Here is a 19,118-nt window from a genome sequence, read left to right as displayed (position 1 = left end):
ATTTAGAAAATAGACCATGCCTCTATTCTTCCTCCAAAGGGCATGACCTCACTTTCCCACGTTGTACTCCATCTGCCACTATGTTCACACTCCTAAATTGGCCAGATCGGTTTGCAGCCTCAATGCTACCTGTCCCTCTACCTATTCTTTCCAGAATGCCCTCAGTTCCTTTAACTAGATTGTTGGGAGCACAACTTTTCTATACATTAACAATGAGCCTTGTGAAACACCACTTGTCACCAGCTGCTGCTCTGAGAACGACCCTTTTTATCCCATGCTCGACTTTCTGCACAGTTTTCTTTGCTTGCTCTGTGCAGCTTTATCTTTTATTTTGCACTCTATCATTCCATTTATAAAGTGCAGACTCTCATAAGACATTAACTGTTTTCTCAACCTGTGCTGCCACCTTCAATTAATCGTACACATGCTCCTAAGTTTGTTTTGACATTCATTTTCGGTACTGTACCATTTATTTCTCTTCCTTGTTCTTCCCACTTCTCTGCATTTTGATAAACCAAAGTTTTGTATCATCCATAATTTTGAAACTGTGCCCTGCATAACTAGCAGATTTTAGAAAAGATTGTACTCTGGGAAGACCCCCTATTTAAAATCTTTCCTGTCTGACAAATTACTCTCCACTTCTTCTGTTTTTTATCATGCTGCCAAATGTGTACCTAGGCTGCTTAAGCCGAGGGTTCTAACTTTGCTTATAAAGCAAAGTTTTTGTGGTACATTTCAAATATATCTGGGAATCCACCTGCATTTCATTCTTCAACTTGTTGCCACACCAAAATTTCATGCAAATTGGGTAAACATAATTGACCCTTGACAAATCCATGTTGGAGTTTTGATAATTCTTCGTCCATGTACTGTCAACAATGTGCTGAATAATCATTTCTGAAAACATTCCCATCACCATAATTAAACTGTCTTTTCAGTAGCTAATGGGCTTATTGACACCATTGTTCAGGCAGTGCACACATTTGCAATTCTTCAGTCTGTTAGCACCATGTCCCTAACTAAATAGGAAGATTATGACTAGTACCGCCACAATTTTTCCCTCTATTCTTGGATGCATCATATCAGCCCTTTGGATGTAGCCTATTTATCCTGTTTAGAATTATTTTAGCCCACAGCATCCCGACTCCCTCTTTTTTCACTAAACCTTGGGCAATATCATCTTCAAGAGACTTAAAATATTTATTCCTTTACATTGTCTGTCTGTCGAATATGGCCTGTACCCTTGGCATGATTGCTTCCACGTGGAGTCATGGATTAAATTTAAGAGGTAGGGCTACAGGCTCTGATAATTGTATGCACTAAAGCAGCAGTCTGGCGGCTCAGTGGTTAGCACCGCTGCCTTGCAGTGCCAGGAACCTGGATTCAATTTCATCCTCAAGGTGACTGTGCCAACTTCACACAGACACATTCTCCCTGTGTCAGGGTGGGTTTCCTTCCACAGTCCAAAGATGTGTAGGTTTGGTGGATTAGTCATGCTAAATTGTCCATAGTGTCCAGGGATGTCTGGTTGAGATGATCTTTGGAAAGTCAGTGTGGAGTCATTTGGGCCAAATGAGCTGGATCCATATTGTAGGGATTCTATGGTGCTCAATTAGTTCTTCAGCTGTCTTTATGAACCAGTCCCCTTTAGGCCCACTCCATTTTCTAATTAACATTTTTCCAATTTTTTATCTATATTCAAATAAACTTTGGATTCATTTTGTGTTAGGACAGTTTATCACTCTATCTTTCCTCTGCAACCTCCATATTTAGCTGTTCTAAATAGTTTCATTCATTAGGGAGAAAGTAGAAACAAATAGTTATCCCAGCATCCTTTGTGCAACTACTATTGGCTGGCTCAGGCACATTCAGATATCAGAGCCTGCAGCCCGACCTATAAGTTCAATCCACAACCCCCATGGAAGCACATCATGGCAAGGGCACAGAGCATATTCAACAGAAACCTAAAAGGAAAAAGAACAAAAGATTATTATTTCGTACAACTGCTCAGTGCCACACTCCCAAATACAGCTGGATGTCTGCTAATGCTATTGGGAATTGGAATAGCCAGTACTGAGCCAGTATCAAAAGGAACATGGCTGAGTTGAGGACAAGCCAACAAAGGCTGTGGCTTATGATGGTGCATTCATGAGCCTGTTGGTACACCCATGATGGGTGTTTGGAATAATATCATTTAATACGCCATGTTACTGTAGAGCAATATTATGAATTTACTGATCACCTCTGCTTTTTCAGTTTACTGAATAGTAGGTTGGCCAGTACAATAATTTACTGAAACAAACAATGGGCTCACACTTTCATTTCCTTCACATTTACCACAAAGCTCACAAGCAGTGCAGCACATTAATGTAATCTTTAAAATTAAGTAGCCTATCAAGTCAGATACTTAAGTTGTGATTCATATACATAATGTTCTAACATTTATTTTACAGTTTAGATTTGAACTATTTGTTTTGGTCTGTGTGTAACAGTGACTTTAATGTTCAATTTGTTGGTATTTCTGGAGTGTTTTCTTTAATAGAAAGCCAGAACAAGAAACATTTCTAATGAGATTAGATTGTAGGTATTGGGAATGTTCTCCTTGGACAGAAGGTAGCAGAGAGGGGATTTGATTGGGGTTTTCAAAATCATGAGCAGACTTAACAGTAGATTCAAGCAGGAACAGCTGCTCTCTAAAAGAAAAATAACAACAGGGAAGTGATGTTTAAACAAAGCTATGGTGCTGAGAAAGAATACTTTTCCACACAGTGAGTAGTTTGGATGTCTATTGCACCACCTGGAAATGTGGTGGGTGCAGGTTCAATGAAGGCATTCAAGGAGAACTTGGATGATTATTTAGGTAGAAATGGTGTGCAGGGATAACGTAAGACTGACACTAGGTACAAGAACTGCTGCAGGTTCACGTTTTTACTTGAAGGATCCAGAAGTATTTGGGTAGAACCCTGCATGCTTATTTAAAGTGAAGAGTTTAAGGTCAGTGTGTGACAAGAAAAAACGGTTTTCAATCCCTCAAAACCAGGAGTAGAAAGAAACAGCAAAGTAAATCTATAGATGTGATAGAGGAAGGAATTTCCTGGTGTTTTAGTACTTGATAGAGTTGCGATAGGCAGGATTGCATTTTGTCATATTTCAATCTTTCAAAGCATATTCTGTAACTAACTTGGTTTAATCCATTTTATCTTCACTTCAGTATGGTGGCACTGCTGCCTCACAGCACAGGGACCTGGATTAGATTCCACCCTCAGGTGTCTGTCTGTCTGTGTTGAGTTCCTCCTGGTGCTCAGATTTCCTCCCACAGTCCAAAGACGTGCAGGTTAGGGCGACTGGCCATGCTAAACTGCCCATAGTATCCAGGACAGTTGGGTGGATTAGCCATGGGGAAATGCAGGTAACAGGAATAGGGTAGGGAGTTGGCATTGGAAGGTGCTTGTGGACTCAATGGTTTGCTTCCACACTGTAGGGATTCTACAATAACCAAACCTGCAGCATTATGTTGATTCCTTTCTGTGAAGGAGCACCACATTTTAAAACAGAAAAACATATGAACTATGAAACAGCTGGGACCATAAGATTTGAATGTGTTGTTATGAAACACTACCTTCTGATGGGAAGGCCTTTTAAGGATAGGCATTAGCAATAATTTTTTAAAAATGGGACTGTACTTACCAATATGAACAGTACAATTCAAACCCTGTTTGGAAAAGACAAATGAGAAATTTCAGCCAAGAGCAAATGCAACACTGTTTTAATGTAATTATAGGTCTGAGTTATACAGAGTATTTATTGGTCTCTTTATACTTAAACAGGAAGTACATTTGCTACAATATCCATATAATGTGCATTTGTGTCCTTTTGCTCACAGGATATATACAATACATTACAAACAATGGAGTAGAGCATTATTAATCCAGGTATGCATACTGAAAGCCAAACAAATTCAGTGACGAGTTTTGATACTAATGCTCACAGGAGACTGTTGGCTGGAACACTGGGAAACCCCCTTCCTTGCCTTTTGATCATGCTCACTAGCTCAGGAATACTGAACCTTGATTTAATACCTCCTGCTCAATCCTGTATTGGGGTGTCAGTTTTGACAGTGTCTAAGTTTTGGACTACTGGTCAAATCAACACCTTTCAGATCCACACACGGGAGAGCTATTCACCAAGCCTGAAACAATAAGAGGAGAATTAAGGAAGTTCAAGTCTAAATCTGAAACCTTCTGGACGAGCAGGTTTTAATTGAGCTGAACAAAACACCATGTTCTAGGAATAGTGTTGCACAATAAGTACAATATTAATCTTTGTCTCACAAAGTGCAAGGGTTGGAAATTCCCCACATGTTGAAGTAGTGCTCTGGCATGACAATTTAAGGGACCAGATGAAACTGAGGACTGCAGTTGTTGGAGATTAGAGTCAAGATTAGAGTAGTGCTGGAAAAGCACAGCAGGTCAGGCAGCAACCGAGGAGCAAGAAAATCAATGTTTCGGGCAGGAGCCCTTAATCAGGAATTCCTGCTTCTCGGATGCTGCCTGACCTGCTATGCATATCCAATACCACTCTAATCTTGAATATAAGGGACCAGCCTGCCTTGATCCCTTGCATCTGTAGCCAAATTGTAACAGGTCCACGGCAGATGCCATCTCCCTGGAACATCTGGAAAGCGAGGATACCTACATCAGGCTCCTACTTATTGACTACAGCTGCACCTTCAAAGCTATAATTCCAACCAAACTAAATCTCACATTTACCCTCTGGATCCTCTACTTCCTGATCCATAGACCGCAAGCAGGGAGAGAAGGCAACAACCCCTCCATGGTAATCCTCAACATCTGCACCCTACAAGGCCATGTACCCAACCTCTTACTATACTGCTTATACACAATTATGGAGCCAAATTTCATCCTAACTCCATCTACAAGTTTGCTGACGATACCATAATGTCAGCCAAGTCTCAAACAATAACGAGACAGAATACAGGGGAGACACAGAGTGCTTGGTGGTGTGGTGTAAAAATAACAATTTCTCCCACAATGTCAGCAAAGGAGAGCTGGTCATTTCCTTAAAGAAATACGGTGGAGGGCACATCCTTGTCCACATCAATGGTGCTGAGAAGGAGATTATCAAGAGCAACAAGTTCCTAGGAGTGAAGACCGCCAATCTGTCCCAGGGCCCTCACATTGATGCCATGGTCAAGAAAGCACAACAACACCTCAAGAGGATAAGGGAATTCAGCACATCTGTAAAGAGCCATGCCAGTTTTTTATATACATGCACAACAGAAAGCATTCTATCCAGATATATCGCTGCTTGGGCGATATTACTGTGCTCAGGACCGTAAGAAACTACAGAGTTGTGAACACAGCTCAATCCATCACACAAGCCAACCTTCCATCCATTCCTCTTGCTACATTGGGAAGGCAACCAACATCAAAGATCCCTCCCACCCTGGTTATAATCTTTTTCCAACTTCTACCATTCGGCAGAAGGTGCAAAAGCTTAAAAACGTATACCAACAGATCCAAGAACATCTTCTTCCCTGCTGTTAGACTTCTGAATGGACCTCAAATTTTAAATTTAAATGTTGATCTCTTTGTGCGCCTTCTCTGCAGCTGGAGTTTGATCATTCCATATCAAGTGCATTAGGGCAACACAGAGTGAAGAATACAATGTTTACACTGCCCACAGAACAAAACTTTTCACTGTATATAGGTACGAGACAATAAATCAACTGTTCAAATCATCACTCAACCACGATTCTCACTTACCGGTAATTAATAAAAAATGGCTTTTGAAAATAAAATTAACTTGATACTTATTACAATTAAATCATTTCTAGATCCAACCAGGAAAAAGTACATCAAGCCTACATGCCCTGATAATACTTGGTAAGTTGTTTGCTGTTGAGACAATTTGTACAGGAACTATTGTTGAAGAGTACGTGACATCTTTTGTGGAGCATCCACTTCCCCCTCTAAGGGCAGCACCAGTGTGAAAGAAAGGGGCAAGAATGCAATCCTTTCCAAATTATACCTTCGCTGTCAAGATAATTAAAATATATCAACTATGAGCATGTTTGTCCTCCTCATACTAGCAAGTACCTTTTTATCATACATAGCTGTTTTGCAGATCCTGATGCCAGGAAAGAACAGCCAAAATTTTGGCCAAAGGATTTCAACAGGTCTATGATACTAAAGAAGTCCAACAGAGAAAAATAAGGTACTGATTTTCCTGACAATGTCAAACCAGGCAAGATTAATATGATACTGTCATGGAACAGAAATCCTGGTAGTTCGGTCCCTTTTGCCCCATGCTTAAATTAAACAAGATGACGACATTTGTTAGCAGAATATTGTGCTGCTGGAAGTGGAGCCCACAATGCCAGTTTCCTAAATATGAAAATGCCATTTTTCCTTCAGGAATGTTGTGACTCTACTAAACAGGAGTAACTCGAATTTCAGGTCTCTTTTCTCCTATTCCTGCTCCATTGGAAATTTATACTTGCTCTCAACTGCCATGTGCAATCACATAAGATTACCAAGCAACGTAGCAAAATAATTTTTTTATTTTCTGTCATGTTTTCTTGCTGAAATTTTACTTAATTAAAATGTTGACATAACTGGAAGAGAGTCAGTAACACCTGTTATTCTTCACACCTACTATTGATGGGACGGGAAGAAATCACCTAATCCCACTAACCATCTTCTTTTAAACTGTACCTCATTGTTCTGAGTAAGTTCCACTTCTATTTCTAGAAATCCAAAATGAAAACGTTAAGTTTCTGATATAACCACACCATCATTGCTTTCTTGAGCCCTGCATAAATTACATCTCAACCCATTATAAGGACATGGAGTAGGCCATTGTACCTTTTAAGCCTGACCTGGCATTCAACAAGATCATAGCTGATCAGCCCCAGACTTCATCTCCTCATTCATGGCAACCTATCCTCAACTCCCTGATATTTCAAAAGTCTACTTCCTCATTAAAGACAGAGCTCATTAAAGACAACTCTATGGGGTAGAGAATTCCAGGCATTATTACTCGCCTTGCAGCTCAGTGATAAATGAATGAACACTTACTTGGTAAGCTTGCTCCCTAGTTTGAGATTCCCCCATCTTCTCAATATCTAGCCTGTCAAGCTCCCTCAGAATCTCATTTCAATAAGATGACCCCTCATCCTTCTAAACTCTAATGAGTAAAGGCCTAACCTTTTAACTAGAAGTGAATTCTGTCACTCCTGGGTATGAGCCTACAGACTTCGAACTGCTTAAAAATGCCAGTACGTCCTTTCTTAAATACAGGATCAAAATTATACACAGCTCTCCAGGGACAATACAGGACCTGGTACAGCTGCAGCATGACTTCCTTAGCAAAAAAAGACCAAAATTCCACATACGTTTTTATTTACTTGCTGTACTTGCATTCTAAATTTGCCTCTCATGCACAAGAACATTCTGACCCCTCTCTGCTACACTTTTTCAAAAGTCTTTCTCCATTTAAATAATTGCCTGCCTTACTTCTTCCCATGGAAGTGCATGGTCTCACTGTTTCCTACACTAAACTCCACATATCAACATTCTGCCCACTCACTCGACCTATCTATACCTCTTTGCAGAACTTGTATGTTTTCATCAAAACATGCCTTCCTATTTCTTATCCATATTAAATAATCTCTTAGTAAAAACACAAGAGAATATTAATTGTTACTTGGAAAAGGCACCAGAGACAACAGTGACAGATACCATACATAGCATCCTAGCTAGAAGTTAGTAACTTCAGGTTGATACACAAGCAGAATTCACAAAGATTACTGACAATGATAGGTTTTAGGTGTATAAGCAATTCAGGATATAGCACCCTAAAGGAGTCATGAATGTTATTTTTAACCAAATCACTACGTACTATTTTCCACACAAATCTTTTTATGGCTCAAAATGCAAACTACCACCTGTATCCTCTGCTGTATCAAAGTCATTGTTTCTGTGAATTAAAAATAATGCATACTGGAAATCTGAAACAAAAGCCGAAAAGGTCATTGGATTTTGAAATGTTAATTCTATTTTTCCCTGTACAGATACTGCTAAACCTGCTGAGTTTCTCCAGCACTGTTTTGTTTCATTGTTTTGTTTCATGGTTTCCGGCTGTGTTGTGTACACACAGGAAGCCCAATAAAACCACATTTCGTCTGTGATCATAAGTTATGACATCTCAACAGACCAACGACAAAGCAGTAAAAATGAAATCTACGTACACCTCAGGCAAACAATGCCAAGGAGTCTCAGCAGCTGTAGAATGTAAATCATCAGAGTACCCTGCACATCCACCTAGTGACTGGAACCTTGCTGAGATCAAGCATGGCACAAATTCAGCAAAAACATGACTAATCAGCACTTATAATGTCCTGAATCATCCAAAGGAATTACACAGGAGTATTATAACAAAGTAGGACATAGAGGCACATGGAGATACTGGTTAGAATATTTACAATGCTTCCCAAGTTTGCAGATCTTTGAAAAATAGTGGATGGGGCAAGATCTGGATGGATTTCCTGATCTTTTTATGAATAGTGAGAAGGAGGATATGACTGGGATATCAAAACTTAACAGGGGAACTTCAAATCAGTGTTGAATTCAAACAGATTCCATTTCTACTGTAACAAGGGACTTAAACTTAAATGAGGGAGTTTATTTATGAAGATGTAAAGGTTCATGAAATTGTCAAGCAATTAAGCCCCAGTACTATAACACTAGAAAAAAACCTAACAGTCTGTCTGAGAGCTTTAAAAAGATATCTTGCATTTCTCATAGTTGTTGATTGATATTATCACAAGAACTATCATTGTTGCATGATTAACATTTGGCTGCTTTCTACAAGCTACAATGACCACATCAGGGATTTCTATATAAACTGACAACTCAAAGAAGTCATTGAAGAATTAGATGTGTTTGATGTGGAGTTAATTAGTTGTTTTATAAAGAGTTAACGAGAGGTGCTTTTAAAGTTTTGAATGGAAGGGGTAACTTTAGCAAAAGTTGTAACAGAAATCTCGACCTTTATTTAATCTCAAATGCTTCCCAAGGTCTATCCATGGTGGATACTAGCACAGGAGAGTTAGAGAGCAAAAGCTGTTCAGCTGCTTCATCAATTATTATCCCACTATCAAAAGGGCTAAAGTGATGATGATCACAAGAGCTTGCAGTGTTCAGCATCATTTGCAATTCCTCAGATACTGCAGCAGTCCATGTTCAAAAGCAACAAGATGTACATGAACTTGATGGATAGGAGAAGCAATTCCACTTCAGAACATTCCAATGTCCTATTTCAATGACCACAGTTTCCCCTCCCACATGATCAGCAATGCCCTCCAGCCCATCTCCGCCACTTCCCACACCTCTAAACACAACAAGGATAGAACTCCCTCCCGATCTTCATCCATTCCACTAAGCTCTGGACACAGTGCATTATCCTCTGCCATTTCCACCATCCACAATCAGATCCCACTAGAGATACATTTTCCTCCCCACCCCATCTGCATTCTACAGAGACCATTCACTCAGTGATTCCCTCGTTAGGTCCATGCCTCCCCACCAACCCACCCTTCACACCTGGCACCTTCCCTTGCCACCACAAGAGGTGTAAAACCTGCACCCACACCTCCTCCCTCACCTTTATCCAAGGCCCCAAAGGATCTTTTCACATCTGGCAGAGATTTTCTGGCACACCCACCTCATCTACTGTGTCCATTGCTCTTGATGTGGTCTCCTCTACGTTGGAGAGACAAGGACACCAACTCATGGAGCATTTCAGGAAACATCTCTGGGACAAACAACCCCACCACCCTGTGGCTGATCAATTCAACTCCTCCTCCCTGAGGATACTCCATCAAGGACACTCCATCTGTAGCAAGTCCTGGGCCTCCTGCACCGTCAAATCCAAGCCACCTGACAACTGGAGGAAAAACGTTTCATCTTCCACCTTGGAACCCTTCAACCACAAGGCATCAACATCCCCAGTTTCCATTTCTCCCCTCCCTCCACCTCAACCCAGATCCAACCCTCCACTACCCTCTTCACCTGTCCTACACGTTCCTTTCCACCTATACACTCCACCCTCCCCACAATTACCCCCCTACCTACATCCACCTCTCACATTCCCAGCTACCTTCTCCCAGCCCCACCCTCCTATTTATCTCTCACACCCCTACCCCCTTCACACCTCCATGGCCGAAACATCGACTCTCCTGCTCCTCGGATGCTGCCTGACCTGCTGTGCTTTTCCAGCACCACACTTTTCATCCATGATACAATATTCATATGACCAAGTTGACAGGCAGTGACCACTTCACAACAACATTTGGCATGGCATTACCACTGCCAAATCCTCCAATACCTCAGCCTGGGGGCTTCAAATACTTTTCTTATAAGACCAGGTCAAAGACAGGGAGTTCTGCTGCAAGTATCTCACCTCTCCACTCCCCTATGCCTGTCCACCATCTCTAAGACATAGGTCAAGAGCGTGATGGAAGACCCTCCATCTGCCTAGATGAGGGTGACTCAAACAACAAGAAGCTTCACAGTATCCACGTGACTGCTTAACAATCAACATCTTAAAACATCACCAATGAAAAGGGACAGCCATCAAATGGTGACTGTTATCAATGGACATGATATGGAAGTGCCGGTGTTGGACTGGGGTGTACAAAGTTTTAAAAAAATCACATCAGGTTCACCACCTGATGAAGGGGCAGTGCTCCAAAAGCTAGTGTGCTTCCAATTAAACCTCTTGGACTATAACCTGGTGTTGTGTGATTTTTAAACTTTGTTACCAATGGAGGACATATACCACATCCTGGACTGAGAGCTACTGCACTGTGGCTGGGCCAAAAGTTTGGTAACTTCCTGCTGTGCCGAAAGCACTTAGAGCAGTTGATCTTTCAGGGCAATTAGGGACAGAAACAAGTACTAACCCAAAACTGACACCTCACATTAAAGTTTAAAAGGTACACTATCCCGATTAGTTTCGTTTTAAACCCGTCCCAGAATAAATCTCAAAAGGAAATGTAGTCAACTCGCTTGTTTCTTATACCTCAGCACGGTGCTCCTGTATTTTCATGACTTTTAAATTATGTTTTCCCGCTGGAATACCCAGGTCAACCCCCGGAGTGATAATCAATCCCCTCAATCTTACCGGCTGGGAACAGTCTCCCAGAATTTCCAACCTCCCAGGTCCAGCTCGACAGAGCAGAAATACAAAGGTGATGATGAATTCCCGGAGATCCATGCGATTGCTCCACACCGACCCGACCACAAACTGGAAACGGACTTTCCGTGGGTTAGGGGGGGGGGGGGGGTCGATCAATATCTGAACAATCCAGCAGGAGGGCCGGAGGAGAGATCCCCCATCTCAGTCCCAGTCTGTCGGCCAACAGCGACAACCTCTCCGCTTCCTGGAACAGCGAGGGCGAAGCCGCCCGGACAAAGCAGACGCTGAGTCTGTTTCCGCACGTTTCGTAAAAGGGAAGGTGGGGGGGTTCCTGTGGGGGGGGTAGGTGTGTCCCGAAACTCTCGCGTCAGGTAGATCTGAGTTCAATTCTCACCTACAGCAGATTTCGCTCAAAAGCTGCGTGAATCCATGTGAGATTCTGTAAATCCCTTTTTTAGAAATAGGACATTGGGGGCACAGACTGCCTCACACAGGGCACCTCACACCTTCAATTCATTATCTGGGTCAACATAGCACCTATTGTTAAAGCTTACTTGAGAATGTAACCTTAAAAAAGGTTCTGGGATTTACATATAGAACATGGAACATTACAGCACAGTACAGGCCCTTCAGCCTTCAATGTTGCACCAACCTGTGAAATTAATCTGGTGTCAATCTAACCTACACCATTCTATTATTGTAGAATGTCCAATGTCCATGTAATTGCCCTTAATGTTGGCAAGTCTACTACTGTTGCAGGCAGGCTGTTCCACACCCCTACTACTCTCTGAGTAAAGAAATTACCCCTAATATCTGTCCTAAATCTATCACCCCTCAATTTAAAGCTATCTCCCCTCGTGTTAGCCTTCACCATTCAATGAAAAAGGCTCTCCCTGTCCACCCTATCTAACCCTCTGATTATCTTATACATCTCAATTAAGTCACCTCTCAACCTTTTTCTCTCCAACGAAAACAGCCTCAGTTCCCTCAGCCTTTCCTCATAAGACCTTCCTTCCATCCCAGGTAACATCTTAGTAAATCTCCTTTGAACCCTTTCCAAAGCTTCCACATCCTTCCTATAATGTGGAGACCAGAACTGCATGCAATACTCCAGGTGCAGCCTTACCAGTGTCTTGTTCAGCTGAAGCATGACCTCATGGCTCCAAAATTCAATCCCCCTACCAATAAGCGCCAACACACTGTATGTCTTCTTAACAACCTTATCAACCTGGGGGATTTACGCACCTGGACACTGAGATCTCTCTGTTCATCTACACTGCCTAGAACTTTACCATTAGCCCAGTACTCTGCATTCCTGCTACTTCCGAAATGAACTACCTCACACATTTCTGCATTAAACTCCATTTGCCACTTGTCAGCCTAGCTCTACATCTTATCTATGTCCCACAATGTCCTTTGGCACTATCCACAACTCTGCCTACCTTAGTGTCATCTGCAAATTTACTAGTCCATCCTTCTATGCCCACATCCAGATCATTTATAAAAATCACAAACATCAGTGGCCCCAAAACAGATCCCTGCGGCACACCACTGGTAACTGAGCTCCAGGATGAACATTTCCCATCAACCACCACCCGATATCTTCTTTCAGCTAGCCAACTTCTGATCCAAACCGCTAAATCACCTTCAATCCTGAAACTCCGTATTTTGTACAATAGCCTACCATGTGAAACCTTATCAAACACCTTACTGAAGTCCATTTACACCACATCAACCACTTTACCTTCATCCATCTGTTTTGTCACTTTATTGAAGAACTCAATAAGGTTACAAATTTAAAAAGCACACAACACCAGGTTATAGTCCAACAGTTTTATTCGGAAGCACTAGCGTTTGGAGCGTTGCTCCCTCATCAGGTGGTTGAAGAAGGAGCAGCCTCTGAAAGCTAGTGTTTCCAAATAAACCTGTTGGATTATAATCTGGTGTTATGTGATTTTTAATTTTGTACACCTCAGTCCAACACCGGCGTCTCCAAATCATCAATAAGGTTAGTGAGGCACGACCTACCCTTCACAAAACCGTGTTGACTATCCCTAATCAAATTATTCCTTTCCAGATGATTATAAATCCTATTTATTATTATCTTTTACAACAATCAAAGTAAGGCTCACTGGCCTATAATTACCAGGGTTGCCCTGACTCCACTTCTTAAACAAGGGAACAACATTTGCTATCCTCCAGTCTTCTGGCAATACTCCTGTTGACAATGACGACATGAAGATCAAAGCCAAAGGCTCTGCAATCTCCTCCCTGGCTTCCCAGAGAATCCAAGGATAAATTCCATCCAGCCCAGGGGTCTTATCTATTTTCAGATCTTCCAAAATTGCTAAAACGTCCTCTTTGTCAACCTCAATCCCGTCTAATCTTGTAGCCTGTATTTCTGTATTCTCACTAACATTGCCCTTTTCCAATGTGAATACTGATGTAAGGTATTCAATAAGTGCTTCATCTATCTCCTCAGATTCCACACGCAATTTTCCACTACTATCTTTGATTGGCCCTAACCTTACTCTAGTCATTTTTTTATTCCTGATGTACCTATAGAAGGCCTTCTTTTTATATGAAAGAACTCAAACCAACATGGTCATTCTAAAAGATGAGAGACGTAACAAACAATCCAGGTCCTTTCAATATATAATTTCAGTTACATCACACTGTAAACTTTTGCTATAAATTCTGTGTGTTACGGTCTAATACACCATATCACCTGATGAAAGAGCAACACTCTAAAAGCTAGTGCTTCCAAATAAACCTGTTGTTGTGTGATTTTTGACTTTATACAACTACACCAGAAGTGTGTAATAAATCTCACATCTCTGAACAGGTCAATTAGAAAGTGTCTGAAAGGGACAGTGATCATGATATTTAATAAATTGCATTGATATAATTTACTTAAATCTCAGTCAAGTTTCCAGCTACTTCAGTACACGTTCTGAATTAACCATGTGGTTTTTTGTGATAATTGCCATTCTCAGCTCTTCCCCTTCACAAAGCTCTCATTCTTTTTCCCCAGAAAAATATAAGGTATACTGAATGAAATGCATTAGGTGGTTGCAAAACCTCTTACACAGATACAAGGATCATAAAATTTACTAGAGTCTAAGGGCTGTATCTTTATATTTTGGTCATATCAATTCTGTTGAGTTTCATGGAGAGGTTGTCTTGCTATCCATCCCAAATTTTCCACATTAACTACCTATCCAATCCCTGCAACGCCCCTCTCACCTGATGGTAGCTTGATTCTTCCACTCTCTGTAGCTGGAAGAACTAATCAGAATAAACTCAACCTTGGTGTACCCATGCCATATTTAAACCCTGGCCAAACATCTGGTTAAACATTGGCATTTTGGAGTTAACTTTCACCAGCAATGTACTGGCACAGCAGCTCCTAACCCCCACTGCTCAAGGTGCCGGCTGCAGCACTGACTTTGTCATTGGGAAACTAATTCAACTTGTTTGATCTTGCACAGATGACATTAGTTATTGTCGATGCATTTGTGAGTGCGCTGCTAGGAGATCTGACATAACTCACTCATTACTCTCTGGAAAGTGCCAGTCACATTGAATTTGAAAGGGGCTGTCACTTTCACAGCCACCAGGAGAGGATGGCCACCTTTGCTTCCAGTCTCAATTCAGCAGTTGGCACTGTTCTCTTACAATATTGGAGGACATATGAACATTGTGCCTCACTGATCCTCAGGAAATGGATTAAAGGTAAAGGACTTTAGCACTCCTGAGGCCCCAAGGCATCCCAACAGGCCTTGCAGTAATGACCTCTGCTTCAGCTGGGTCCTCTGTGGCAGCTTGATGTTGCTCCTGGTCTTAATCCACATCTGCTCCTCCTCCAATTGCCTTCATCTTCTTAGCAAGGCCACCGCTGTGACCAGCTGTGGCTTTCGCTGGCAGAGACCTATGTTGGGAACAGAGAGATTCTTACCTTAAATGATTTGGATGTGAACATGGGAGGGATAGTTAATAATTTTGCAGATGACACCAAAATTGGAGGTGCAGTGGACAGGAAGAAGGTTACATCAGATTACAACAGGATCTTGATGAGATGAGCCAATGGGCTGAGGAGTGGCAGATGAAGTTTAATTTAGATAAATGTGAGGTGCTGCATTTTGGAAAGGCAAATCTGGGCAGGACTTATACACTTTAATGGTAAGGAGTGTTGATGAACAAAGAGATGTTGGAGTACAGGTTCTTGAAAATGGAATCTCAGGTAGATATGATAGTGAAGAAGGTGTTTAGCATGCTCTCCTTTCTTGGTCAGAGCACTGAGTATAGGAGTTTGAGAGGTCATGTTGCGGCTGTACAGGACATTGGTTAGGCCACTTTTGGAATATTGCTTGCAATTCTGGTCTCCTTCCTATAGGAAGGACGTTGTGAAATTTGTAAGGGTTCAGAAAAGATTTACAAGGATGTTGCCAGAGTTGGAGGATTTGAGCTATAGGGAGAGGCTGCATAACCTGGGGCTGTTTTCCCTGGAGTGTTGGAGGCTGAGGGGTGACCTTATAGAGGTTTATAAAATCATGAGGGACATGGATAGGGTAAATAGATGAGGCTGGGGTTGGGAGAATCCAGAACAAGAGGGCATAGGTTTAGGGTGAGAGGAGCAAGATATAAAAAGGACCTAAGAGGGAACGTTTTCACACAAAGGGTAGTGCACATATGGAATGAGCTGCCAGAGGAAGTGGTGGAGGCTGGTACAATTATAATGTTTAAAAGGCATCTGGATGGGTATGTGAATAGGAAGGGTTTAGAGGGAAATGGGCCAAGTGCTGGCAAGATTAATTTGGGATATCTGGTCGGCATGGACAAGCTGGACCGAAGGGTCTGTTTCCATGCTGTACATCTCTGTGACTTAGTGCTGACATTCTCATCATATATTCTTCTGTACAACTGGACACACAGTGAGGATCATTTATAGTGTTCTCAAGGGCTTATGCCCCGAAACGTTGATTCTCCTGCTCCTCGGATGCTGCCTGGCCTGCTGTGTTTTTCCAGCATCACATTTTTCAACTCTGGTCTCCAGCATCTGCAGACCTCACTTTCTCCTTCTGTGTGATAACCATTTACTGAAAGGTGTTTAAACATAAAGCTGCTGCAATGTCTGGGTGATCAATATAATATATTGGGATTGTTCCATGTACTGTAAACTCTTCCTACCCTCGCCTTAGAGTCTATGTAGCACACAAGTGTTTTAACAATCCTTCAGACTTCATGATAAACTTCCAGAGATTTATACTTCACACTTTGTTGTTCTCAACTTGTATATGTGTTGGTCTTTTATGTTAGTGTATTAGTTGTTGTCATTATCGTCTTTTGTACCTTCGTTGTCCATGAATTAATTGTATAAATGCTGGAGAAATTTAACGGGTCCAACAGCATTTGTGGACAAACAGGCAGAAAACTAGCCACCCGGATACATGAACACTAACTAGCCACAAAAAGACATGACCCTCTCTAACTAGTATCATTACATACAAACGAAGGACACCACTTTGACTGCGACAATACATCCATCCTAGGACAAGCTAAACAGAGACACTCATGAGAATTCCTAGAGGCCTGGTATTCAAACTGGAATTCCATCAATAAACACATTAATTTGGACCCCATTTACCCACCTCTGAGAAAAAGAAGCGGAAATGATATCACCCACCTTAAGAGACAAGACACATAGAAAGCAGTGCTTCACCGGAGGCTCACTGATGATGTTACCTAGTATGGTGATGAAATGTCTGAAAACATATCTTCCAGCTCAGTGAGCAAACTTACAACCTGAAAATGGAATCTATCTGCAAATATAAATATGCAAATTCCCCACAGACTTATATGTGTGTGTGTTTGACCTATCACCTTCATCCCCTCCCCCACTCACCCATTGTACTCTATGCTACTTTCTCCCCACCCCCACCCTCCTCTAGCTTATCTCTCCACGCTTCAGGCTCACTGCCTTTATTCCTGATGAAGGGCTTTTGCCTGAAACGTTGATTTCGAAGCTACTTGGATGCTGCCTGAACTGCTGTGCTCTTCCAGCACCACTAATCCAGAATCTGGTTTCCAGCATCTGCAGTCATGGTTTAACCTTCATGGTGAGAATCACCCCACCAAACTCGACCTGACAAGGCAAAAGTGAGTACTGCATTTGCTGGAGATTAGAGCCAAGAGTGTGGCGCTGGTAAAGCACAGCCAGTCAGGCAGCATCTGAGGACCCGGAACATCGATGTTTCGGGCAAAAGCAGGGCTTTTCCAGCACCACTCTCTTGGCTCCAAACTCAACCTGAGTCTCACCTGGCCAAAATGTGGTAAGATTCTGCTTGAACCAAATCCATGTGTTCCATCTCTAGATACAGGCTATCTTTTAGGGGTGGCACAGTGGCTCAATGGTCAACACTGCTGCCTCACAGCACCAGGGACCCAGGTTTGATTCCAACCTCTGAGGACTGTGTGGAGTTTGCGCGTTCTCCTGTGTCTGTGTGGGTTTCCTCTGGGTGCTCTGGTTTCCTCCCAAAGTCCAAAGATGTGCAGGTAAGGTGGATCAGCCATGGAAAATACAGGGTTACAGAGATAGGGTAAGGGAGAGGACTTGATAGGCCGAATGGCCTGCTTCTACACTGTAGGGTGAAGTGGGAGATGGGACGGGATAGGTGACATTAGGCACATAGACACACAAGATGGCTGCTGAGCCATCAGTTGGCCACTTGGCACATAGGATGGCTGCTGGACCACAATATGGAGAGAGCCAGCAGAGCAAATACAGACATTGCCTGGGACCACCAGAATGCCAGCACAATGCACTCACAACCTAGTTGATAAGTTTAAGGTGGGTGGGGGGGTAGAATACACATGAATAACCTACACTGCTGCCACCTGCTTTGACAGAAATTCTAACAACTTGATACAGACTCAATACAGAGTGCTAATAGCCAGGGCTGCAGTAGTCGTCCTTCTTAGGAAGAGTGATCGGCACCCATTACTACAGCAATGTACTTCTGCGCACATTGAACTGACAATGGTTGTGCTAGTTGGACTGAAGGGTCTGTTTCTGTGCTGTACATCTCAATGACAATGACTCAATGAAATTGACAACGACCATGCTGAAATTAACAAAGACTGCACTGGAACTGACAATGACCGTATCAAAACTATCAACTATTCTGCAATGATTACCACAAAGAAACCATGTTACAAAGACCATAATCTCATCACTGATCTATTGTATCACAAGGTGTATAAAAGTGTCTTGACATGCGTTTTGGGTCGAGAGAAGACTCGCAGCTGACCACTGTGTTGTTGGTGTCTTTCTGTCCCTGGAAATCCGGTATTTCCTCGTGCAATAAACTCTGTTATTGAACCCTGACTCTGATTCTGAGGCTGGTGGGTTTCCCCGTACCAAGGGATTGTATGATTCTATGTCTTTTTTGGACCATATCGTTTCTCTTAGCTATCACCTTACTGTTAATGCACTGATAAAATCAAGGAGAAAAGTTATTTTACTTGTCAATTTTTTTTAATGCCTTCTTTTTGCTTTCCTAGATTTCTTTGATTTTACCACGAGACTTTTTATACTTCTCTGGGCTTTCTGCCATTTTGATTTAGAGTCATAGGGTCATAGAGATGTACAGCATGGAAACAGACCCTTTGGTCCAACCTGTCCATGCCGACCAGATATCCTAACCTACTATAGTCCCACCTGCCAGCACCCGGCCCATATCACTCTAAACCTTTCCTATTCATATATCCATCCAGATGCCTTTTAAATGTTGCAATTGTACCAGCCTCCACCACTTCCTCTGGCAGCTCATTCCATACACGTACCACCCTCTGCATGAACAAGTTGACCTTTAGGTCCCTTTTAAATTTTTCCC

At 42.1% G+C, this 19,118-nt stretch overlaps 1 protein-coding gene across 1 annotated transcript in view; it reads right to left on the bottom strand.

The window, feature by feature from the left end:
• LOC140458126 (interleukin-17 receptor A-like) overlaps positions 1 to 11,535 on the bottom strand; it is a 55,323-nt gene extending 43,788 nt beyond the window's left edge. Inside the window, exons 1-2 of the mRNA XM_072552233.1 lie at positions 11,209 to 11,535; positions 3,688 to 3,712 (exon numbers count right to left, since the gene is read on the bottom strand). Of these exons, the coding sequence (XP_072408334.1) occupies positions 3,688 to 3,712; positions 11,209 to 11,301 (118 nt within the window). The 5' untranslated portion in view covers positions 11,302 to 11,535. The remainder of the gene's footprint in view (positions 1 to 3,687; positions 3,713 to 11,208) is intronic.
• Between the last annotated feature and the right edge of the window lie 7,583 nt (positions 11,536 to 19,118).

Source organism: Chiloscyllium punctatum, chromosome 32 (assembly GCF_047496795.1).
Source record: "Chiloscyllium punctatum isolate Juve2018m chromosome 32, sChiPun1.3, whole genome shotgun sequence".
NCBI classification, from domain to species: Eukaryota; Metazoa; Chordata; class Chondrichthyes; order Orectolobiformes; family Hemiscylliidae; genus Chiloscyllium; species Chiloscyllium punctatum.
The sequence above is the reverse complement of the archived record's forward strand: the minus strand, read 5'-3'. Positions and strand labels throughout refer to the sequence as shown.